Source organism: Porites lutea, chromosome 3 (assembly GCF_958299795.1).
Source record: "Porites lutea chromosome 3, jaPorLute2.1, whole genome shotgun sequence".
In the NCBI taxonomy this organism is placed as follows: Eukaryota; Metazoa; Cnidaria; class Anthozoa; order Scleractinia; family Poritidae; genus Porites; species Porites lutea.
Window position 1 is genome coordinate 41,256,714 of NC_133203.1, and position 26,652 is coordinate 41,283,365.

Consider the following 26,652-nt stretch of genomic DNA (forward strand, 5'->3'; position numbering starts at 1 on the left):
TTAGTCAATTTAAATAGCAGTAGAGTAGAGGGCAGCGGAGAAAACAAAGAACTGGTCAGGAAGTCCAATCCAATGAGCCCTAATCCTCACTTTACCATCAGCCACTGATAATGACCAAAATAATTGAAATCATTTTCTAAAGTCTTTCCAGCAAGGCTTCAGTATGCAAACGGTGTTACATTAAATTGCCAAAAAATATTATTCCATCATCGCATGTAGCATGCTTATGCCACGACGTTATGTTAGCGAGAGCGCGAACGTTTAAGTTTAAAAATACAAGCCGATGATCTTGTGGTCAGGAGCAGCCAGGACTATCGTGTTACATCATTGAAGTGATCTCACTCGCATGGCAGCTTTATCCAGTACGTAGTTTATTGATTGCCGCTGGATCTACTAAACGAAACCTGGGCCGTATCTAGCCGTGTTTATCAAGCGTGTAGGAAAGGTACATAGCTGTATATTACTGGAGTAAAAAGCACGGTGAGAATTTTTACCTTTGCATATTATCTGACAGGCCTGTCACGCTTGTCTCAAGCTTCAGATAGCCTTACGAACGGACCTAAAACTTAATTTGCATCCTCCATTTTAGAATTTTAAAACTGTAATTAAGAACTTCTCAGAAAATAACTTGAAGCTGTGCTACTTTGACAAGAGAATGTAGGCACTTATCTACTGCTCATATCCTCCCTGGTGACGAGAAATTACACAGTCATGAGATTTCAGTTAACGGGGGTTATGCAAGCAAAGATGTGTAGCGGCCCCAGATTTCCTACAGCCTAGCTTTCACTGATATTTAAATGAATAAAGGTTTCTTTTTCTCCCGGTTTCCTCGGTTGAAGTTTGGTCTTTGGTTATAAATGTCGACTTTATTTAGAAAACGGGCTGATCGTTGTCATAACCATTGAGATTTCCGTTCTCCTTAGCACCCCACGATTTAGGAATTTCGATGGTTATTCTTGTGAGATTTCTAATTTTACGTTATTTAATTTCATTACTCGGCAAACAAACAACCTTTTCGTCAGAATTAGGGTTACACATGAAAGGTTCCCAGTTCGGCCGAACTAAAGCGCGACATCCCGAGTGAATACAATGGCAGTGTTGTTCCCGACGAAGACTTGATTGTGATGGTTATTTTCAATTACAAAAATTTCTAAACAATACCGCCCTTTAGAGGTTAAGTACGTATACGTAGTGGTAAATAACAAGCAAAAAGTAACGCGAAGCCGGTGAAAGGTCACCGAAAACAGACAGGGAAGGCTTTGTGTTGTTCCGGAGCCGCCGTGGTTGGGGGCGGGGGGTGGGTGGGGGGTACTCAAGGAAAACTTCGGTGGAGGTTTGCCCCTGATTCATTTCGCTCCACACGCAGAATCAAATAACGCGAAACGACCGCAGTTAAAATTCAGACTAGGGGATATACGTCCCCCTCCATGAGGACCTCAATTAAGCTATTAAAAAGACTTCATGGAACATGGAATTCCTTTTTCTGTTTTGGACAAATTAAATGTTCGTACAACACAGTCGACCGCTTTTCGACAAGGCCTCCACATTTCTTTGAAATTAAAGGCCTGTGGTCCTTAAAATAACCCTCTTCAAGACGCTAAATAGTGAAACTTGCAAAACCTGTCTAAGATCCAAGACCCTGGAAACCATACTCAGTTCCGCGACACATACCCGTGTAGTCGGGTGTATATAAAAACCCTCCCGGCTTGTGGAGCCGTCAGTGGTTCTAGTGTCACTCGCCAGATATAAACTGTGAGGGGTAATTTTTAAACTCCTTTAGCTTTAGTTATTCTTTTATCTATTTTTACTATTTTTCCGCTTGTTATGTAATATTTTATTTGTTATCATTGGGTTAATTATTTTTTAGATAATCTTGAAGTATGAGAACTTTGACACTTATCATCCTCTGCATTTCGTACGCTGTTGCGCAGAATCCAGGTGAATATGTTTTGTTACATTTTATTTCTAAAAAGAGAGAAAAACGATAATAATAAAAACAACAACCTGGTCCTTATTGTTCAAAAAGTTAACGATGCTAGCTAATCTCATACCTAGATCTCTTGTTGATGAATAAAGCAGTGTTGTGCACGTGATCGCCTGTCAGGAATGTGAGAGGTGATGAAAAAGCGCATGCTCGAAATAAATCCTCAAAATTGCGGCCTTTTTTCGACGAGTTAAACAACGAAATAAAGTCTTCAAAGATAAAAATGATTAATGGTTTTAGAAGTCATTGAGACGGAAAGCCACTTCTTTAGTGAAAATATTTATTTGAACAGAACTGAAAGACTTCGCAAAGTGCGCACAGAAGACAACACCGGTGTCATTCGCTCACAATCTAGCCGATCAAAAAAATGAATTTTTTTACTTGACCAGGGGCGCGATCCATTCAACCAAAATTTCCGGAAATTTCGGTCCAAAACTCAATGGATCGGTTCGGTCCAACCGGAAAAGTTTCGAAAAAACGGGTCCACCTTTTGAGGTGGACCACTTTACCCGGTCGGACCGGTTGGAATTTTGGTTGAATGGATCGCGCCCCAGATCTTGCCTCCGGTTTCGTCAGCAAGAGATCTGGGTACGAGATTATATGCTAGCTAATGTTATCCACTGGATAAATCTGTACACCATGGTTAATGCTTATAGCACTGGCAGTGTAGGCGTCTTCTTCAGGCGCGCGAAAGTTTTTGCTCGCGAAAGCGCCATGTTGAAACTCTAAATTAGAGGAGGAAATAAGGCGAGTCAAAGGGGGAGGGAAAGGGGGCGGGAAGAGAGAAGAGAAAGATAGTATTTCCCCCTATCACTTCCCTTTTCTTTCTTTCGCCCTAGCACCTAAGCTAAGGGTTGCTTTTTCTACTCTCCCCAATCTTCCTCTGTCATAAAATCGAAAATGGCGGCTACAACGAAACGAACATAAACAAACACCTTTTTACGCATGCACTGCAGGCTAGAATGAACATGGAAGGGGACTAGCAAAAAAAACAACAACAAAAAGAAAGAAAAATAAAGAAAAAATAAAATAAACAAAGAAAGCTAATAAAATGTGATAGAAACAACAACAACAGCAATAACGATTAATTGATTCCAGAATTGAGCAAACTCACAATGGTTTATGTTTTATGTTTTATTTTATTTTTTTCTCGTGTACGTGGCCGATAATAATAATAACAATAATAATAATAATAATAATAATAATAATAATAATAATAATAATAATAATAATACCGAAATCACAGAAATATAATTGCTTTTCAAAATCTGATCATGATCATAGCCAATGTTTTGATTTCCCCGGGTAAAAAAATATTTGAAAAAAATATTTAAGTTGAACTAAAGCTTATTTTTTTCACCGAGGATGACAGTACTGTTTCACATTATAACAGCATCAGAAATTTTTTTTGCCGTAAATATTCATGGACTGTTACCTAGTTTTGATAGCCTATTTTTGAGAGGCGGGGATAGGGGCTGATTTTACTCGGCCAATTTGGTTCCCCTCTCCCGCCTCCCAGTTGTTTTGGCTTTGCAACGGATCTTCCGACTATTAATTAAGCAGTTGGGCGTGATTAATTAAGCAGTTGGGCGTGAATGACTGTGAATGAAACATTTCAAATGAACTGTTTGGCTGTGTCAAAAAATGTATTCTATTTGTTAAGTGTGGTTATTTTCTTTGCAGACTCATGCCCCAAGCCACCTCAAAATCTTCTATGTTTTGTTGGACTTAAGAACACTTGCAATAAAAATACCACATGTATAGTTGGTACTCTCTGCTGCAGCGATGGCTGTCGACAACGGTGCAGGGACCCGTCAGAGAACAATAGGGGAGCAACAGAAGGTTGAGTGTATAATATAATACTATACTATAATATAATATTAAATAAATAAACAAACAATGCACTTTGTGGCTAACAAGCTTGAAATATTGAGGTATTTGAATTTTGTTGTCTCATTCTTGGCAGCTGTTAAGGTTAAATTAGAAGAAAGGTTAACGATTAAATCCTGCGAGAATTATGTAACTGTATAAGAATAATAACATAACCTGGTAATAACTGAAAGTCTGCTCATGTCGGGCTTATTTTCTCATCATGCCAATTATATTTACATAATATTTAACCGCTTAATATCTGATATTATACAGCTTTCATTTAAATTGTTTTGTTCTCGTTTGATAGTGAAACCTAGACCAGGAACTTGTCCATCTCAGCTTAGTCCTCCACCAGGGCCTTGTGCTTCTGACGTGGACGAATGCATGTTTGATTGGGATTGTGAGGGGACAACAAAGAAATGCTGTAGCAACAAATGTTTTAAAGAGTGTGTGGAACCCGCGCTGATTGCTGCTATTCGAGGTAATACGCCTAGGTTATGAGTGCATATTTATTTACTCCCGTACGTTTGCTTACTGTCTGACTCGTCTTATTAGTACGGTAGAGCCTCCGGGATGACATAAAAGGGTTCGTTGTACGTCTAGCTCTGGAAATTAATAATAATTCATACATAGACGGCTGCCCCTCATTTGTATTGGTTAGGATGATTGTGTACAGATAACGCCGAGAAATGGTATACGTCCCTTGTGCTGAACTGAACTGAAAGCATGAAATCTATGTGGTTTCCATTCGGTTACTTATGCACTACACTCTTTTTATATATATAAGAATGTTGTTTTTTCTGCCCAGGCTGAATATTTTTACTTTTTTTTTTTCCGGCGATTTAAGGATGCAAATATTCTTGAATTATTTCTTAATTATAAATTATGGCTTATGGCATTTCCGTTCTTGCCGTTTAGTGAAACGAATAACTTTTCTACGGTTAAGTTAAACACATAAATTGTACGGTATTTACAAATTTTCAACACACAAAATTGAGTCCTTTTTAAACTCTCAGCCTCGGGTTTATTCTAAAAATATTCTTTAAATTTCGCATTTTTCAGCCTCGATATTCTTAGAAAACATATTCTTATAGGAAAAAAAAGGAAGTATTGCAAACGAAAATTAATTATTCATCAATCACTTCTTTGATTTCTGCAACTTGTTATTGATATTTTGATACAATCGGCCTCATATTCATGTCATACACAAGGCTGGTAAAAGTGACTGTTTTCCATATAAAAAATAGCTTTCTGTCCGGGAAACTATCTATGTCTCGAGTGAGTTTAACAAGTATATTCTGGAACGGGAATTTTAAGAATAATCCGTTATGATTTGTTTATAAAATTGCTGTTCCAGTTTCGGGATATTAAACTGGAATATGTTCTAAACTTACCGCTCCAGTGAGCAGAATGCTTGTATTAACAGACGATGATGGCGCCACTTCCCTCGCATGGCGGACTCACATCTATCTGACCATATCTGATCTATCTTATAGAGCGTTCTCACTCACGTGGGTGCACCAATGCTATATTTATGGAACAAAAGAAAGCGTTTAAAGAGGGAAATAGTTCAACTCCACAGGATTGTCTTGGCTGCCGTTTCATTGTTTTGGAACACAATGCAATAATGGCCGTCGTGAAGCCACTGGAAATTTGGTATAGGACAATTGCACGATGACGTCATTTTACTACAACTACCAGAATCCTTGAGTTTGTTGTTTTCTTGTGCAAATTAAGGCTATTGTTCTTAATCCTAAGCGGGATTGACAAATTTAAATAACAAAGCAACAACGAAATGAATTCTGGTAGTTGTAGTCAAATATCGTCATCGTGCAATTGTCCTATTGACCACTCAAAAATTCAGTTTTTCTCGGGAGTTAAAATGGCCCCAAGAGAAACTGAAAACAATGCTTATGCAAAATTTTGGGGTGACAAGCAAAGAGCATTCTGGTATTTTATGGTATTTCTGGAGTGGTCAATTACAGTTTATGCATTCTTTAACTAATCCAACAATTCCACACATTGTTTTATTTCATGTTTGATTTGCATACTTAGGGAAGTGTCCTTCTCCAAAGACGTCGCGACTTTGTCACATGGGTCTTAAGAATTTGTGCTCCAACGACACTGAATGTAATTATATTGACGGCGGTGTTTGCTGTTTTGATGGCTGTCGTAGAAGATGTGCAACGTCTGACAGTTTTCCAGATCGATTAGAGAGTAAGATTTCTTATCGCTCTTATTTTGTCGTTGTCATTATAGACATGATTATAACAGTACTTCATTAAATTCAAGACTGCCGTGCATCTATTGCGGAACATAGAGCGTCCACCTGTATTTATAATCAGTTACGTGTACTAGTCATTACCATAACCCTACCTTTCGTGTCTGACTTAAACCTACTTTATCCGGATTATATCTAGATTGCAAACAGTCTCTCTGTTTCTTTAGATTTAGAGGGGGTAGTGCACACGCGCGCGAGCGTCGAGCGGAAAAGGCTTCAGACGCGAGAAACGAGGGCGGCACGCAAGTGGTCATTTTTGTGTCTCCGCGTTTCGCTCGACGGACTACGGAAAAAGGGAGACTGCTCGTAGTGTAGATTATATCAGTTGCAGTGTGTAACTATCTATCCAAACTTAAAAATTGTACCCACACCGCATTGAATTTGATTTTATAGCGGCAAGACCAGGTAAATGTCCTTCGCTTCCTACGCCTGAGTTTTGTATCGCTGATGCTGACGAATGCCAGTTTGATGCTGATTGTTATCCTGGGAGGAAGTGCTGCAGTGACACCTGCGTCAAGAGATGTGTAGATCCAGTCATAGAAGATCAGCAGGGGGGTCCAGCGATTGGTAAAAGTAAGCGGTACAGTTTTGTTGTCTTTGTTTTTGTTCCTGATCGTACAGTATTAAAACAGGGGATCTTTATATCGGGATTTTATCCCAAACATTTTTTTTAGATTGTAGTTATTTTTACTGTGGGCCTTGTTATACAAAGATAGCCTAGATAACCTCTCTATAAGGGTAATTTGACCTGAGATTAGATTTGTTTTTTGTTTTTTTTTCAAAGAGGGTGTAATATTTTCAATGAAAATGATTTTATAGGGGAAACACAGTTACTGGCTTTTTATATGCGTGTCCAACTTCACTCAGGACTACCGAGAACAAATCCAGCTAGTGGATAGCGCGGGGCTTCAAAATTACAATTTCGGAGCTCTAACTCATTCTTCCACGGTGGACATATGTGACATCAAAAACACTCACCTTCATTGATCTTTTTTGCTTGTTTTAGCGCAATACACTTGAAAATTTGTAACAATATAAAACTCACCATTCCCTAAAGTCGTATGTTTTTCGTTTTTCAGATTTTTGCATTTTTGGCGGAAAAATAAGGTCACAAAATTCCCGCCAAATTTTGTTTTTATTATTATACGACATCTAATGATTTTGTTTTTAATGATTGTGTCTCTAAGAACTCACCACAAGGATGTCAAAAGTGAAAAACATTTTGAAATATGCTTATCCACTCAAAAGATATAGCGTTCTGAGAGTTCAATTTTCCGCCATTTTGTTAATAAAAATAGCAGAAAATGGCGGGAAATTCAAATTTCAAAACGCTAAATCTTTTGAGTGATAGGCATATTTCAAAAATTGTTTGGGAATTCCCAAACAAAATAACCCAATCGCCCACCTACACCACCTTTATTTTATAAGGTAAATGGACAGCTCCGAAATATAATTTTACGCCATGAAGGCCAGTTATAAGACACGATAGTCCTCGGTGGCAGCAAATTTACAAACTGTAATTTATCTCTCTGATTAAAGGAAAGGCCAAAATGAAAAACCAGGCCGAATTTTTGTGCTCGTTACATGTTTACTTTACAAAATCATGCCAACAAATCTGTCAGCGTGTATACTTCCTTCATCACATCATCAGCTTTTCACAATATAATCGTACAAGACAATATTAAGGACGATCGAAGCACGTGCTTCCCTTGCACGGGAAATCAAAATTGGCGAGGACGAACGGATGGACGGACGGACGGCGCGCGGGTGGGCGTACGGTCACGTGAATACCAAATTTTCTCTGATGGATAGATAAAAATTTTTTCTTAGCTATGGGGCTACGCTTACAAGCGGTTCCAGAGCGCGTGGAGCTCCGCTGTAATATTTTATTATATTATTTGAACATCGGTTTGTATGTCCTTGTAGTTACCCAAGGAGCAGCGACTGGAAAATGCCCCATCGTGTCAATTTCTAAACGATGTCATATTGGACTAGCGCATACTTGTAATAACGACGAGGAATGTCCAAACGGCACATACTGCTGTTTTGACGGCTGCAGAAGGAAATGCCGGGATCCCAGTCGTGGATCTGCTGGAGCACAAGGTAAAAACACGGCGAATTAAACCACGCAAATGTCTTAAGACGGGCATCATGGTTGGGATCATTCTAAGATGCTGGGCAAAGTCCCTTATATAAATCTTACAATTAAAATTATATAAAATTGCTCTATATAACTTAATCCTTAAAGTTTTCACTTTAAGACTCCTTAAAATTCTTTCCAAGATGATAACAACACAAAATGTCGCCGAAGGATTTGAAAGATTTATATAAGGGACTTTACCCAGCATCTTACAATGATCCCATGGTTGGTTAGTGCGAGATATAGAGAGTACGGATCCCAAGTCAGGTTCTCACTGGTCACCTCAAATTGGCCTGTTTCGACTTTATTTTACATTTTCATGTTGCTTCCAGTAGCTAACATACTCGTAAAACGGAGTACTGATGGGGAGAGAGACAGAGAGATATAAGGTTCGTAGGTAAAAGTTTTTGATCTATTAACGAAAAGTTACCCTGCGTAGCAAGCGTTTTCGTGTGGTTTCGGAGCAAATAACGAGCAACGAGAGTCAAAGACCGCAAAAAAATCCCGTTTCGGTTGGTTCCTCGGTCTTTCTTTACTCCGAATCCATACGGAAACGCTTGCTACGCAGGCTAAAAAAAATTTACAATTCTTTACCTTTTGTACCGTCAGATAAAGACTGTTTTGAAGAGACATCATTTCCCAGCCTTGTTTTTCCCTTTTCTTATTTTGTAGATTGCCTCAAAAGCAAAGCTTTCATAGTCCGCCATTTTGAGACATCAGCGCAACTAATAATAAGCCATGATAGATCGAGTGAACAAATCTCTCTCTAACCATCGCTTTTCGTAGCGCACAGAATGTCTAACGAATGTCCTACATTAGGAAATTCTACCTAACTGATTTGCCAGTGTTATCTCTGAGAATATAAAGATTTTTATTATCCAATATTTACAGGAGAGGACAAAAATGGCACGTGTCCATTTCTTGCCCCACCTCAACTATGCGTGTCAGACGTCGACGAATGTTTCATTGATTGGGACTGTGTCGGTAACCGCAAGTGCTGTTCAAATGGATGTTTCAGAATCTGTGCATCACCTTCAGTTGGAGCAGGGGCTTTAGGAATAGGCAACCTTCAGACCGCAGCAGCAGGTATACATAGTTTGCATATTTCGTCAAGATTTGGTCAATTAGAACAAAAATACTCACTTAAATGGAGTAACTGCCTTGAAAAGCAATAGAAGTTTTTGTTGTTGTCAGTTGTTTTCGTTTGTTTTTAAATGGTTGCTTTTGAGAACCATTGTTCCATTCAGAGGAAACCCAGATAAAAATCTTGGTTGCTAGTTACAAATAAACTTATAAGGAAGGGAAATGCACCTACCGTATTCGCAATGTATTTCTTTAATCAATATTTGCTGGCTTCCATAAAAGTTAGAGCCGGATTTCATGAAGCAACCTGAGAGTAAGTGCCGCCTTTCTGTTATTCACTATTCTCTTGAATCCAACCATTTTCTCAAGCGGTATCGCCGATAACTTGACTGATAAATGCGCGAGTATAATAAACACAATAGAAGCAGATAATTATCTAAGGGTGCTTCGTGCAAGCAGATCCAGTTAGCCTTCCCTTTAGACTAACCCGTGTAATAAAACTACACACTGTGTTTGCAGTACAATGTCCCGAACCAGTTGCATATCGCTGCACCTTTTCACTGAAGCATCTGTGTGATGATTCTAGTACATGCTTTACTGGTACCGTGTGTTGCTTTGATGGCTGTCGAAGACGATGTGTTCCTCCCAAAGGTGCAACAGGTACGCACACACTTTTAGTTAGAATGGTGACTAAAAGCTATCTTAGCCTTCAGTGACCTGTCTTTACTACGGTCCCTCAGTAGCCTTTTTGGAAAGAAAAAATAAGAGATATAAACTGCTTAGCTTGAATGAAAGAAAGCAAGGATTGTTCTCTCTACTTTTGTTGGTGGTTTATCAGGCCAGTTCAAGACCCTTTCTCAAAACAAAACATCCTTTCCTCAATTTTACAAACCACGTCCTATTGCATAGTCGGATAAGTACTTCTGTGTCAAAAACATTATTTACATTATCTTTGTGTCGAGTACCGTTCCAAACCTTTTCCCCCACGCTTTCCTGAGATATTCCTAGGTACTTGATCACAGCGAGATCACAGTCTAAGAATTCCTCAATTTGGTGCAAGGCCACGTCTATCGCTTACAATCGACTTTTTAGTGGTCAAAAGATAAAAAATAACGTTTTGGCCCGTAAGTCTGTGATTTATAATCTTTTTTGTCCTTTTAACCCGCCCGTGGATAGGTATCCAAAGGGTTTTTGTGATGGGTTTTGATACGCAAATCACGTGTCACTCGCTCACTTTGCGTTGACAGAGATCGGTTCCCGATATTATGAAAACGACATAGTTCGTTGTTGCCGAAGGTCTCCTGAGTTGTGCATTCACTCAAGCATACTCATGAGAGAACCCTAGGAACAAGGTTAACACGCTCACGTTCACTGCGGAAGCGTCAACACTCGCTGTCGATTTCTGATATGCGTAACAAGTAACTCGACCATAAGCAATAGAGCGGTTTAGATTTCCAGTAACATGACAAAGGAAGATCGTTGCCCGTGAATCGCGCGTCTAGCGTGGTATAGCCCGTGGTATATTGTTTATTCCCCAAACTTCGCAGTCTCTGGCAGGGGATACTGCAGCGAGGAGTCGAACTATGGATTTCCTTCTAAAAAGTCGGCAAAAAGGCGTTTTACGTTGAAAATCCAGCCATTTATGCCTAGGATGGAAAAATTCAATGACGGTAAGGCCTTTTTAAATTTCTCGACTAAAATGTCGTGGTCAACTCGAAAATTAATTGACTACTGTTGTTTATGATATTGCTTTTTCTTACTTATTTTTCGCTGAAACGTTTTTTCTGTATTAGTATACGTAGTGTTTACTTCAAAGAAGTGTTAGCTCCTGTTATATACTGCAATTAAATACTCATATTACAATTAGGAATTATAGTTTTCGGTTTAAAACTTTTCGCTCAAAGTGAATCGCATACAATTGCACTCTTATCCGGTAGTCATGTTAAGCTTGGTAATTTATCAAGGTGTTGAAATGTAAACCTGTACCTTCTAGCAGTAGTAAAAGTCTGTTGCTTCCCGAGCAGTTCACTTCCTACTACTAGTAGTAGCCTGCCTAGCAGGTAGTTATTTGGCTGGTTGTTTGCTGTTTTTTTTTTTCGTTCGTAGTTCAGATACAACGGCACGGAAGCTCTGAGGTCAAAGATGTGGGAGGGCCAAGAGGATTTTCTAAACAATTATCCACGGATTCCCCACGGGTTTACTTTAATTCTAATTCTTAATTCTTATCCTGGTTTCTTTAAGGCACTTGTCCCAAACCTCCTGAGAACTTAGTCTGTCCAGTAGGATTGAGAAACACTTGCCTTGACGACAAGTTATGTGTAGAGGGAACCCGCTGCTGCAGCGATGGATGCCGAAAGCGGTGCAAGGACCCTGCTCAGTTTGGCAGCGGAGACCTTCAAGGTAAGATAGAGCTGCATCTGTCTAGCCCACCAAATGACTGTCCGCTAAGGACTCTCATACCGGACCACTGTAAATTCCGTGGACTGCGGAAAGACGATGGAAAATGGTTTTTACGCATTGGAGAGGTAACTGTGGTGCTGCATAGACCTGAGGGTCGGTTGTTTTATCGCTATAGTACTTTTTGTGGAAGTTCCTGGACAAGATTGTTTCCTTATTGTGATTATTTAGCATCGTATCCGTAATCGCTAAAGCAACAATTACGTGCTCTAAATACCGCTAGGACCTAGGCTGTTCTAAACGGTAATATACTCTGCCAATGCTATAAAGGCGATGGAAATAATGGTCAAAGATTAATATATATTCATTAGAATTTAAAACTGTGTCCTCTACTGTTAAAACGTCTGAGCTACTGTGTGCCTTCGTGTGTGCGGCATCGCATGGTCATTTATGTCCAGACGATCATTACTCTCCTAGAACGGTTTTTAACCAAACTGAAAGAATAAAAGTTTTTCTCCATTGAGATTGTATAATTTTATTCCCCAAGAATTATTACCATTTTTGTTTTTACTTTGCAGGTTTTCTTTAACTTTTACCCAGTCAAGTCTTTACTACTTCATCATCATCGTTATCATTATCATCCTCCTCATCCTCTTCATCATCATCGCCATTGTCATTGTCATTATTATCATTAAAGTTGTTTTTGTAAAATTTGTATTGGATATTTTACTAACCCTGCAGGTAAACCTCGACCAGGCACCTGTCCTGCTCTTTCCCCACCGTCCGAATTTTGCCCTTCTGATTTTGACGAATGTAAATTTGACTGGGACTGCGACGGAAAAACAAAGAAGTGTTGTTCAAACGGTTGCTACAGAGTTTGCGCTGAACCTGCTGTTGGAGCAATTATAGGTAAGGAGGCCAGAGAGTAACTCAAAGAGCTGTCCTTTTTAAAATCACGCAATTGATTAAAAGAGGTTTCTTCTTTGGAACAAGGTACCTTCTTTGACGTTTTTTTTCTTCCAACAAAGAAAAATGAAATTGAAACGCGGTTGTTGTCGCCAGAAAAAAATTCTTCTAATATCATTCATTAATTCTCGCTATTGTATCGAGCAATTATCAGATTAGGCTGCGTGTGATCTGAAGAATTTTACAGATCGAGGAGGATTCTATCCGCTGAGGCCGATAAGGACAAGGCGGATAAAACTCTCCAAAATCTTTGAAATAAATAATTCTCGCCTTCATTTGCCTGTTTCTCGGCACGTTCAGGAGATAACGGGATGTACTTACTTCTGCAGATATTCTCCAAATAGCAGATGTTGTTCGTCGACTTGTATTCCTCCTGTTCTGGCATTAATTTTAGATAGTAGTTGAGTAATTTTTTTCCGCTTCGCAAAACGTGTGAAACCATTTTGTACTGCTTTACCAACACAACGTAACCTTGTCCCCAGGGCTTTTCGATTGCAGTTCATTTTGTAGCATTTATGCTGCATGTACTATTGACGTCATTTTCCACATATCGCAGACATCTTCCAAATTTGGCTAGCTAGTTACCAAAACCGTAGCATTTCAGCTAATCAGAACCGGAGAAAAATTGTGAATGAATAATGAAAGTAATAAATTTGCACACCAATTGACAGAAGGTTCGTACAAGCTAGGCATGCTTACTATCGCACCTTTAAAGGTTGATATCTCAACGTGGCACTGACTCGCCTTAGAATAACTGAGCTGCTGAAAGGTGGACGTCAATGATCCCTTAGTTTATGGCCCAACAGTAAGGGGAAATTGAGTTTTAACTGAGAAGCCTCGGGACATAAGCCTTATTCTGTGCCTATAGTATTCAACAATAGCTTCTCCACAGAGCTTTTACATGCTGCTTTCATTAAATATAGTCAAATTCTGATGTAGCAAGAAGCTTCTTTAATTTTGAGATTGGAGTTACAGAGCGGTCATTTATTTATTACTGAAGATTGAAGACTATACCAATTGCTTTGTTCTTTCCAATCCAGATAAATGTCCAGCTCCTACAAAGCCTCCACAACGATGCCATATAGGTCTAAAAGGCCAGTGTTCCAATGACACGGACTGCAAATTTATTCCGGGTGGGCTTTGCTGCTTCGACGGCTGCCGCAGAAGATGTGCTACATCTGATGGTTTTCCTTCCGATATAGCAAGTAGGTGTTGGGATAGCTCTGATATGCACATTTTTTTATCCATACATTCAGTGGGAAATAGTTTGGATCCGGCAGGATTGCTAACGTAAAATTTTTGCTTAAGCCTACGTCGTTAAGTTTTCGATGCAAATGTTGTTATTCTATCTCTATATACGCTTCTTCTTTCGTCCGCCTGAACGTCTCACTTTCTACGATCACGGAACTACTCCTCTGCGTCCTGGCAGGGGAAGATCCAGAAACTTCAGTACGAGGAGGCCGGGATAGCTATTTTAAGAACTCCGAGAACACCTCTGTCCAAACATTAAGGCTGTAAAAGACAGAGTTTACAAGAAGTTTGATAACATTTAAAAAAAAAGACACTATTTCATATAAAAGGTATGGGAGGAATGGGGTACCCACATTAACCCACCTCTAAGACCAAAAATAATTTGTCTTCTTTTCTTAATTCTACTTTGCGTCAATGCAGTTGTTTTAGTCCGTCCCTGACCTTCCTGTGTCATGTCTGTCTGTCTGTCTCACTTTCGCTAACTTTTTCTTTCTGGTTGTTAGTATCAAGGCCAGGAAATTGTCCTATTCTGCAGCCACCACAATTCTGTGTCGCTGATTATGACGAATGCCAGTTTGACACAGACTGCTTTCCTGGAAAGAAGTGTTGCAATAATAGTTGCTTTAAACGATGCGTCAATCCAACTTTTGATCAGGTTGGTTCTGGTAAGTTACCTGAAATTCCCCGGTGATATTTTTTTAATTTTTACCAGGCAAATTATAATTTAACTCGGCCGCGCATTGAGCACGATTATCCCTACTCTGTACGAAACAAAAAAAATAAAACTTTAAAATAAATCACTCATGGAATATTTGACGTAATCACAAAAGTCTTATTTTATCTGATTATAGCTTGATTTGCTCTATTGCAAACTTAAAATTGTTGTTTTGAAAACGGGCGCTTTTATTAACAAGTTTGTTCATTCTGATTAAATGCGGTAAATCCTCCACCACCGAATCAAGCTTTTTTGTAGTTGGAGAAAGCCTTGAGGGTTTGAAATACAACTTCGGTTTGAAGGGTGCGATTATGGTACATAGGGGGAGGGGACAGATATGTCCACAACAAAGGGGCCATTTTATGGAACACTTTTGTCCCTAGTTGTAACTTTTTTTTTATTAATTAATTCCTTCTAGGAAGACATAACATGTACATTGTAATGTTATTTGGTATTAGCTAAGAAACAATAATGTTTCTTGGCTATTATCATTTTGTTTGTTTTCTTTTTGTTTTACTGCACACTCTTGGTGGTTTTCCCCAAGTTGCGTTTGTTCTTATTTCACTTGTTTTGTCATAAGACAAAATCGGTGAATCAATGATAATTTTTTTTTTATGGAAACTGTTTAAACAGAATACTAAAACTGCGTTTATTGTTTATTTCAGTTACCGAAGAGCCAGAGAGCAACTGTCCTATAACAACGAAATCAAAGACCTGTCATGTGGGTCTTAAAAACACCTGCAATGAGGATGACGACTGCTTGAATGGTACCTACTGCTGTTTCACTGGATGCAGAAGACAGTGCTGGGACCCGGATACTAGACAATCCTTCACACAAAGTAAGATCACACAAGCTAGGATCGTTATAAAAAGCATATTATGCGTCTACTTAAGGTAATAGGACTGAGTGGAATCCAATTTGGGCTGTAATTATACTAGCCTGTGCGAACAGCAGACGCATTTCCGGTCGTCGCTTCTCTCATTTTCGGAGGCAGAGAAGCTACGACCAGAAATACGTCTGCTGTTCGCTGGCTATAATTATACCAGTGATTAGTAAAATCGGGCGACCCGATTTGTTAAATCAGAAGTGCGATTACAGATCGAATTGGACGACAGAAAGTTCTGTTACCACGAAATCATGACTATAACAAAGTTTGTGATATTTTAGGCGTTTTGTTTGACATTGAGAGAGATTTTTGCTAGAAGTGAAAAATTAAAATAAGCATAAAATAAATAAATAAATTAGCCATTCAAGCGGGTGCTTGCGGTGGTGTATTCGGACCTATTAGACTACCCTATTAATGTTGAAAAACAGGACTGCTGATATTAGGTTATGATTAACGGCAGTTTCTGTCGTATCCGAAATTATAGTCCACTCGTCAGTCCCGCAACTATAAAAAGATAGTACAGTCAAACCCCACTTTAGGTACACCCGCTTAATACAGACACCTCGTTATTAAGGACAGTTTGCTTTGTCCCTGGGGAAAGAAAGCCTTCCAAGTTTTCTCTAAATTCGACCCACTTAATACCAACAACCCGTTATAACGGACAGTTTGCTTTGTCCTTGGGGAAGGAAAGCCTCACAAGTTTTCTTTAAATTCGACCCGCTTAATACGGACAACTCGTTATAACGGACAGGTTGCTTTGTCCCTAGGGAAAGAAAGCCTTCCAAGTTTTCTCTAAATTCGACCCACTTAATACGGACAACCCGTTATTACGGACACCTCCAGTGTCCGTATTAACGGGGTTTGATTGTATCATCGGGGTGTACACAAGGTAGCCATGCTGGAAAGTAAGAGAGAGACATACTGGGAAAAGACAAATAAAGAACTCATACACGTCATTTAAAATTGATGATATTTCCTTCGAACCTCCTCTCCCAGTGCGTCTTTTGTTTTCCAGCATTGAGGTTTTGTGCCAGTTGAGTAACCTGCTGAAACAGCCTATATTATTACATAGCAGCGGTAAACTAACAACAAATTTAAGGTACAGGACGACCTAAGTGATGAGTGGATGTAGTCAGACCTGCAGCGAAGCTATCATTAGGACAAGCTATCTAGTAAGGGTTTAATACCTTCCTGGATCTCCATAATTCTTCAGATCATAAGAAAGCCGAATCCAATAATTCTCTTATTATTCATTTAATTAATCAATTACCTCGATCAATGTTTACTGAGTCCTGTCTTCCTTTGCCTGTTTCTTGCGGTAAGTTCAGGAGATAAACGGATGTTTTGCTCTGCAGATACCATCTAAAAAGCAGAGTGTCTTTCGTCGATAGGAGTTGCATTCTTGCGGTTCTCGTTATGTTTTAAGGGAGTAGTTCGGCTATTTCTTCTTCGCTTGGAGTGTTCTACCATTATTGTAATTCTTCTCACAAAACAACGCAACCTCATCCCTACGACGTCTCGGTTGCCCACCTATTTTTCTGGCATTATTGCAGTACTACTGACGTCATTCTCCACGTATTTCAAACGTCTTCCAAATTTGGTCAACGTTAGCTGGTTATGAAGAATCTGCCTTGTGATTTGAGCCAATCAAACACAAAGAAATTTTTCAAAGGGGAAATAATGATAATAACAGTATCTGTGATATAAATTAGTCGCCCATTTAATGATTAACGGTACACAACTTTTGATTTTATCTATAGACAAAACAGGCTCGTGTCCAGCCCTCCCAGGTTTATCCACCCCATGTGTGGCCGATGTAGATGAATGCTTTATGGATTATGATTGTGTAAAAGACAAGAAGTGCTGTTCGAATGGTTGCTACACTGTTTGCGTCTCCCCTGCGGAAAACATTATTGCCCCGGCTGCCGCAGGTACTGAAAATCTTTGAGTCTGCTTAGCTTATGTTCAGTGGAAACCAGCGTTGATAGGATCGCGCTCAGGACATCAAAATCTTGTTTCCACTTTTCGATCAAATAACGATATTTCTACCCGCTACAAATCTGTTGGATATGGACAGTGAACGGACGATTGTCAACAGATGTGTCTGCCTTATCTTGCACCACGACATTTACCTCCGTCCGTCATTGTCTATGCCCCTGATCCCTAACCTTTTAAGTCGCCCTATCCCTTTCCATGGGCACTTCCACAAATTCTGTCAACTCTTCAGCGCCAAAGGAAAAAAGTGCACTTCTTATATACTTTTTCTTCTGGTTGTCCTGATAAGACTTAAGTTTTATAGCACATTTCTTCGAAAATAGGTATAGTATACCTGTTTATTATATCATCGAGGAAAAATGCATGGTATATGAACTGCTTTATACCAGTTGTGACATCTGATTTCAAGCTTCAGTATGACTCAAAGTTCTCACTCACCTTAAATGGGAAGCGGTTTGTTATTCTGACTGTGTTGTTTAGTGTTGTTTAGAAATTTCTGCAACTGCACCAAGCCCAAATTTTATCCGTATTTGTCCCTTTTATGAAAAGCCTATCCTCAGGGCAGCCTACCAAACCAAAGGGTATCATGGATACAGGGTAAGATTTGGGAAATTTTTGGGTGACCGCACACAGCCGGCCGAATATTTGAATCGTGCTTAGCGTACAGGGCGTAGTTGTTTTAGAAAAGAAGAAGTCAAAGTGTGCAAGATGTTTTCACTGTTTCTTTATCTGCTCGTGTTACGAGGACTGGTGACGGAAAGGGGGTATACCAGTTATGACATCTGATTTCAAGCATCATTATGACTCAAAGTTCTCACTCGCCTTAAACGGGAAGCGGATTGTTATTCCGAGTGTGTTTTTTAGTGTTGTTTAGAAATTCTGCAACTGTACCAAGCCCATATTTTATCTGTATATGTCCCTTTTATAAAAAGCCTATCCTCTAAATACCTTTAAATTGTTTTTCAGTGAAGTGTCCCCCTCCGACATCCTACCGCTGTTCAACTACCCTAAAGAACGAGTGTGAAGACACGGATAAATGTTCGGTGGGTAAAATTTGCTGTTTTGATGGATGTCGAAGAAGGTGCATTGATGATAAGACCTCTTCATCGCTAACAGGTGTGATTTAGCTATGTCTGGCCTAATTAATTAGAGACAGCTTGGCCGAGTGCTCGCAGCACTTCGTCTTCGCTTTGCCCGTCGCCTCGCTTAGGGGCGTAAATTGCAGATTTTGGTATTACTTAGGGTGTTTGGGAAGGAAAATCACTATATTTTCCCATTCAGGTATAGCGTTGGGAAGCCTACCCAACCAAAGGGTATCATGGGTACAGGCCAATTTACTTTCGCGCCCGGAAGAGCTGTCAAATTCCTAGGGTCAGATTTCTGTAATTTTCGGGTGACCGCACACATTCGACACAATGCAAATATTCGAATCGTGTTTAGCTTACAGGACGTAGTTGCTATTTAGACAGAAGAAGTCAAAGTGTCTATAATGTTTTCACTGTTTCTTTATCTGCTTGTGTTACGAGGACTGGCCGACGGAACGGGTAACGAAACAGAGGGTAGGTTCAAAATATCAGAGTTTTGCCGAATTATTACCAACACTTCTCTCTTTGAAGGAAGTGCTCCATACAAAAATTTTATTTACTGAATTACAAAAATCTGCTAAATGGCTTTTGTCTGTACTTGCTAACTCGCGATAAAAGTTAAAGAATCGGTTATTTTTACGTGCTTAGTAAGTCGGTCAGACTGTTCCCTTTTCAGAAATGGGCGACAGTACAAACAGAACAAAACTGTTTTCAGTACGGTACAAGATGTAATTCTCATTATAGAACGATCATGACACGGGGTCGTTAGTTTTCAAGTGGCGGCAAAGTCATGAAATTTCTGTGTAAAATGTCTGCCGTGGATCCTCCCTGACACTTCAAACAGGACCTGCAGTTTTACTCTTAGCAACCATGACTAAATCGTATTTGCGCCAAAAGTTTCAAATTTGGTTGATTAATTTATTCTTATTTATTAACGTAAGTAATTTATTTATTTATTTAAATCTCTATGTTTTTTTAAACAGCCAACCAAACACTAGTTAGGGTCGGCTATCTCTTCCTTAGTGTAGGTAGGTAGGTAGGTAATCTATATTTATGTACGGTGTTACAAATTCATCACGCTGAATGAAATATTGTAAAAACTTTAAAAACCTTTATTGCATTGACTGGGTTCTGCTAAATACAGTATTAAAATAATTCAATTAATTATATACAAAAAAAGCCTGTTTTCCATTAATGCCGTGCCTTACTTGATGTTATTTATAATAACTGTGCAAAAGTGACTTAAAATTACTTAGGGATTCTCAGCTTATTACCTTAACTTTTTTTTAGTGGGTTAATTTAAGATGATAAATGATTTCCTTGTCTACTCTTATGCTTTCATAACTTGAACTTTTCATAGTAAATGGTGTTTACATGAAACTGTTGGGCAAACTGAAAATGAACGCGGTTTTAAACTGCGTTTAAATAACTGGCCCCAACTTTCTCCTTTCCAGATGGAGTATCAGTGACTTGCAAAAAAGAAGAGATGCAGATTGACGTGAAAAGAGAACTCCTTAACGGCTTCAAACCCACGCATCTTCGCCTTAATGACCCGTCATGTAAAGCACAAGATAATGAAACTCATTTCTCCCTTATCGCGCCCCTGATGAGCTGTGGAACGGTCAGCAGTCACACAGACGACGCCGTTGTCTATAGCAACACTGTGAAGGAAGAGGAGGTGTCGTATGAGGGCATGATCACACGGATACCAGAACTAACGATCCCTTTCAGTTGTTATTACACTAAAGAAGGTGTGACGTCAACATACGGGATTATCCCCAGGAAGGTAAAGCAACCTGTTTAACAAATGTTACACAGTCCTTTAAACACCATTATTCCCAAATTATTATTATTGTCGGACTTAGACACCATTAAATCATCATCCTTTTGTGGTGCTTGATATTCCATTTCCATAACAACTGTAACTGGCGCGCCTACTCTTCTAGCAGTCCCTGTTCCCTATTATAACTTATGGCGCTTTCCATTTGTCAGAACTGGCCGGCCGGACCTGTCATTTTGACTATGAAATAGGCTTTTTCCAAGGGTTTTTGCCGAAAAACCATCTCCTTCCTGTCCACTATTTAGGATTTGACCAATCTGCCTGGATAGTTTTGATTAAAAGTGAAATTCTCATTACGTCGGGAAGGGACTAGCCTTCCAGTTCTGACAAATGGAAAGCGCCCTTAGCTTCTTGTGACGAGTAGAGTAATCTTTCAGGGCAAAGAGCGATCTAACTGACCATAGCGGGGCATTCTCCCCTGCCCCATAGCGAGCATATAGAAACCAGGCTTAAGGAAAACAGACTCTGATAAATGCAGTGATGTGATGATCATTTGCAGTTGAAGATGACCATGGATGGTGGTGATTCCACTACAGAATTTGTACTGGAAATCTCCGTATTTAAGGATCAGGAATACTTGCTCCCTTACGGCACCAGGGATTTTCCTTTGAAAGTGGCTTTAAATAAGCCTCTGTATGTGCAGGTATAATAGTACTTTCCTATTCTTTCAATATTCTAACTGGAGTTAAGAATTAGACGGCTGTAGATTACACGAATAGGGGCTGTACCCATGAAGTTTTCGTGGTTTAGCCTATTTTTTCTTTCGCCTTTGAAAATGTACCTGGTGTTGCTCGAGCAATTGTTTGAGTGTTTCATCTTTTTTTTCTTTTAGCCAATAGAGCGTTTTCACTCACGTGGCCAGTAGCTATGCTAATTCATTGGAACAAAAGAAAGTTTTTACATAAGAAAAGAGTTCAATTCCCACAGGGTTGTCTTGGTACACCAACATGGCTGCCGTTTTATTGTTTTGGAACACCAATATGGCTACCGTGCCGTCATGTGAAAACGCACTTAAATGCGTTTTTTCGCGGTGTGGATAATTTTATGCCGGCAGAGGGTACGGGACAGGTAAAACCCCTTTCGGCAACATTACACACAAACGTTCGGTCCTGGGTGTGATCAGGTATTTTTAAGCGGATTGACAGGGTGACCGACTTGTGCTATTGACCACTACAGAAAATACCATAACATACTATAATGCTCTTTGTTTGTTACCCCAAAATTTTGCATAAGCAATGTTTTCAGTTTCTCTTGGAGCCATTTTAACTCCAAAGAGAGAATGAAGACAATGTTTATGCAAAATTTTGAAGTGACCAACAAAGAGTACTATGGTATGCCATGGCATTTTCTGTAGTGGACAATTACACAAGTCGGTCACTCTGTCAATCCACTTAAAAATACCTGATCACACCCAGGACCGAACGTTTGTGAGTAATGTTTGCCGAAAAGGGTTTTACCTGTCGCGTACCCTCTGGAGGCATAAAATTATCCACATCGCCAAAACACGCATTTAAGTGCGACGAATATGAGAAAAGCTTCAACTGGTCGTGTTCCCACGAATGCATCTTTTAAGGGGTATTAGGGTGGCAAGATCCCTTAGCCCCTTTAACATCCATTTTGTTTCATTGATTTTATAGCTTGCTGTGGATTCACCTGACAACCGACTTGAACTTCGAGAAGAGAAGTGTTATGCCACACCCACCCAGGATCCTGACGACAGTATGAAGTATGATATTATCCGACAGAGGTAAGTTAATTGAAGTTAATTGGAGCTGATAAATGGGGAGTTAGTCGTTTTGAAATACATCTTCTATAAACAATCCTCGTTTTATCAATATCACCACTATTATATCTATTTTTATCATTATCATTATCGTTATCGTTATTAATAACAATTATTCACCGAGGTGGAGGAAGCTGAATATGCACCACTTGCCACCGACACTGAGGTGAATAATTATTTTAGTATATACAAAAACAGCGAGATAATTGATCCAAAAATGATGATTTGTAACTCATTGATTGCTGCCGACGATTATAATTTTGGCGCGCATGTGACCCCAGCGGCCGTCACGTTTTCTTGCCCATAAGCATAAAAACTTTTGAAGGTATTATTTTAGGTGTTGCCGAGACATTTCTTTAAAAGAGTAGTAAATTATTTTTTTATTTAAAAACATTCTGTAAAAACGCATTTCATTTAGTTATTGATGAACTTGTCAGCAAATGAAAGTAAAGAAAGACTTCATTTGCATTTGTAAACAAGAAACTTTTTCACCGGTCTCATCGATAAATACCGATGCCATACCGGATTTTGTCGCCTTCTTCGTTTTTTTCGGGAACAGCTTCTTCGTTTATTTGTGAAATTTCTTCGCTTGTTACGGCAGCAAACTGTTTTGCTCGTAACTTACGCGAGTTTGAATAGCACTGGATAATTCGAGTTTGAGTAGCCAATCAGAACGCGCGAAAAACACTTTCTACTGTTTTAGTATATGCATATTATTTTTATTATTATTATTGGTATTATTATTATTATTATTATTACTATTATTATTATTATTATTATTATCATTATTGGAAAGTTAATTATTACTGTTTAAGTTCGTACGCCTATTTGCTTAGTCTTCAATTTATGAGAGGTTTCGAATCACGATTACAGCGAATGGCAACGTCTGTTTGTACCACGTAACCATTAATTTTTTCTTTTTCGTTTTTGCTTTACTTATAGATCACTATTTAGTACACCTATAGATAAAAATATATACATAGTGTTTTCCCTTTGGTTTAAACCATAGTAAACCACAATTCTTCACGCACACTGATCAATTGTCCAAAACTGATACGCTATTCTAAACCAAAACCTTCTAGTCTTCATACTTTGCCACCACAGGTAGCCCAAGCTCGAAATATGAGCATCGGCGAGCATCGGCATTGTTGCGTAACATTCAAAATACATGGGAAAAAACTGAAAGGATTTCAATAAAAAAAAACAGCTTACCTTACTTAAAATGTGTGTTACGTCTCTCCTGTGTGGTCCACGGGCCGATTTATGGCCGTTTAGAAAACCGTTTACATAAAAACCCATAAAACGGCCATAAATCGGCCCGTGGACCACACATTTTCAATGTTACGCAACAATGCCGATGCTCGCCGATGCTCATATTTCGAGCTTGGGTTACCTGTGTTGCCACAGACTACACTGCTTGGAAACCCTATCGTTGTAAGCTGGACTTACTTATATACCCATTATAGCCGGTATGTGGCATTACAAACAATCTAATTAACACCTAAAAGAACGGTATTCCTTTTAGCTGCGCTGTAGATTCGACAGTTACATACTATGATGCTCCTCGTGGGGTCAGGCGTTTTAGCTTCGACACTTTCCAATTCAGCGGAGACTATGGAAATTTCGTTTACCTCCATTGCAACTTGGTAGTTTGCAACGCGTCCGAGCCGACCTCACGCTGCTCTGTGAACTGTTTGAATCTGGAATTTCCCAGAAGAAAGCGGGATACGGGGAACGAGAAAGGAGTGGCAAAGGCAGGACTGACTGAGGGACCTTTCATTTTTCAGCGGGAAGCAGATATAGGCGCCAGATATAACAATCAAGAAAAAGGTATTGTGTAAAGTAGCCTCCCACGCAGACTTTCTTAGTGGTTCGTTTGATGTTGAAAATTGTTAGTAACTGAAGACACATTGCATGCGAGTTGTTGTCAATATGTTCGCTACTTGGAGAATGAACTTGGTCGAATTTGACTTATATCTTATTTGCAACCCAGGATGCCTTGTCTCACTATACATTTATCTTTTAAACCAGATATCTTTGCTTATACATTTTTTATGCGTGAAACATGATATACATGTGAATGCTTGCAGGCTTTATTATTATTAGCAATTATTGAATGAGGCTGAGTGGGGTGTGAAGAAATCAATAATTGCGTTATCATTCATTCAAAATATTTCTAAGCTCTTAACTAGTTTACCTTCTCGTAGACTCTCTTCAAAACTTTGGCCTATACCTCGGCACGGTTTCCATGATATAACCCGAAGTTTTCCCTTGCAGACACTCCTCACATTCTTGTATTTAATTTCTTCCGTTCAGTTTGTTAAAAATTTAGCTATTTCGCCTTCGGATAGCCGTGAATGCCATTTCAGTGCCGGATCCAGACCTTGAGATAAGCGGGGTGGGGAGGTCATCCAGACCCTTAGATAAGGAAAAAAGGGGGGGGAGGGGGGGTGGTCCCCCAAATTTTTTTTCGGCCCTTCGGGCCTCAGTTTGGTCTAAAAATAACGGAGGGAGGGGGCGGCCCCCTCGCTGCTGCATTTCCCTTTTCATTTCCCCCAGAAATAGGCTAGGCTGCACAGACTGGGCTGCTGCGCCTTGAAACGAGGTTGATCGATGATACATCATAATTTTAATAAACCTTCGCATCGATGATATATTTCCCGCATCTCCCAAATATGGTAAGCGTCAGTTGGTTATGAAGTAATAGCCGGGGAAATGGAGCCAAACCGGAAAAAGGCGAAATATTTTGAATGAATAGTGAGCATTATTAATTTTAGGGTGTCAGTAACAGTGGAATTGCTCGGTTATAAACGAAACATTTTTATCGGACATTTTTTTTCTCACGTAGATTCAACCTTCAATATTACTACAGTGTCTGTGATTGCTATGGCCGTTTTCTGTGCTATATGCCTCGGTATCATTGTTTACCTGAAGTTAAAGCCAGCTCAAAGACCAAAGGAGTATCTACCACCGGATCCAGACAGAGAGACATACATTTAGATGCCAGGTTTCTGCTGCCCAATGCATTGTGTCTATGACTTCACTTTTGAAACTTAATAAAGAACGTGCAAGTTTGGTTCAAAAATGCAAAATCCGCAAACTTGCGAGGAAGGGTTAGCAAACCACACTCGCTTTCTCTGTTCATGTACTTAGCTGTTCTATATTTTTTCTGTTTCTTTTTTTAGTCGACTTTTTATGCGTAATCATCGTTATGTTTGCGAACAAATCTCCACATTGTAAATCTCAATGACAAATCTCCATTGTAAATCAAGAAAGGAAGCGCACAAAATACACGAAGTAAAAGTCTCGAAAGTAATGCAGCTGGGCTCCTGGCACTGGGCTTTGTTCGTTGTTCTTTGCGAACGCAGACGTATATCCAGCCGTCGCTCCTCTCAGCCCGAAAAGTAACAGAAAGAGTTTGGCGGCTCGGATTCGCAGGCGTTACTCAGTTTCGGGCGGGTGGAGAGAAGCGACGATCGAAAATATCTGTGCGTTCGCTGGTTGTATTCGTTGTGACACTTATCGGCAGCTAACTTTATTTGAAAATAAATGTTCGTTTGCATTAATGCTTTTCATATGTCGTATAATAAACTATACTGGTACAGTTGAACTACTTTACAACGGCCACTTTGGGGACAGAAGAAAATGGCCATTGAACAAGAGTGAACGTAGGGACTGTCCGTCCCCACCCCCCCCCCCCCCCCCCCCGCAAAAAAAAATGGCCGTTGGAGAGAGGTGGCCCTTAGGTGGACTGTAATCATCATCATCATCATCATAGTGATAATACTTAAAACATATCCAAGTCTACTGGAGAAATCGTCTTATACTGAATTTCACGCCCCAAAATATGACTGACTCAAATGGAATGTAATTTCGAAACCTTTGTTTTCTCGGTTTTACTCGCACACCATCAAAGACATTTCAAATGCACTTCCAGAATGTACAAAGTCATTATCTTAGCTTTAGGCATTTATTGCCTTGAAGGAATTTAGACATTTTTCTTTCTCGGGTATTCAGTTTACTTTTTAGCTGTTCGACTCTTTTCAGAAGAAACGACAACGCGAGGTCCCTAGGGCAAAATCTCGTCTGCGCATGTACTTATTATAAATGCACCGCCATAATTGAAAACCTTTCCAACGATACATGATTTGACTATATTCGAGAGAATTTTGGCTCGGGAAATGGCATTTCACAGTAACTACTTATGGTATTTAGCCATATTGGCGTGCTTATGCTTGGCAAAGCGGAGGGAGACGATGAAGCGCTGCAGGAGCTGCAGGAGCAGAATTGCCTTCTTTTACCTACGGAACAAACAAGTGAGGTAAGACTGGAACGTATGTGAAGATTTTTATCGTCACGATGAATTAATTATT

General features: G+C 39.5%; 1 protein-coding gene across 1 annotated transcript; it reads left to right on the forward strand.

The window, feature by feature from the left end:
• The first annotated feature begins 413 nt into the window (after positions 1–413).
• Positions 414–25,845, forward strand: LOC140931145 (uncharacterized). Its single transcript, XM_073380894.1, has 21 exons — positions 414–480; positions 1,868–1,938; positions 3,668–3,826; positions 4,164–4,337; positions 5,912–6,073; positions 6,531–6,710; positions 8,064–8,240; positions 9,169–9,363; positions 9,880–10,020; positions 11,602–11,760; positions 12,499–12,666; positions 13,764–13,928; positions 14,478–14,639; positions 15,355–15,528; positions 17,337–17,507; positions 18,538–18,687; positions 20,111–20,442; positions 20,996–21,139; positions 22,134–22,243; positions 23,805–24,109; positions 25,128–25,845. Exons 2-21 carry the CDS (start codon positions 1,881–1,883, stop codon positions 25,277–25,279), a joined length of 3,438 nt encoding a protein of 1,145 aa, XP_073236995.1. The 5' UTR covers positions 414–480; positions 1,868–1,880; the 3' UTR covers positions 25,280–25,845.
• The last annotated feature ends 807 nt before the right edge of the window (positions 25,846–26,652 follow it).

Coding starts and splice junctions, on each gene's coding strand:
- LOC140931145 (XM_073380894.1), top strand. CDS start 1,881: ATGAGAACTTTGACACTTATCATCCTCTGCATTTCGTACGCTGTTGCG. Junction 3,827..4,163: donor CAATAGGGGAGCAACAGAAG/GTTGAGTGTATA, acceptor CTCGTTTGATAG/TGAAACCTAGACCAGGAACT. Junction 6,711..8,063: donor GGGTCCAGCGATTGGTAAAA/GTAAGCGGTACA, acceptor ATGTCCTTGTAG/TTACCCAAGGAGCAGCGACT.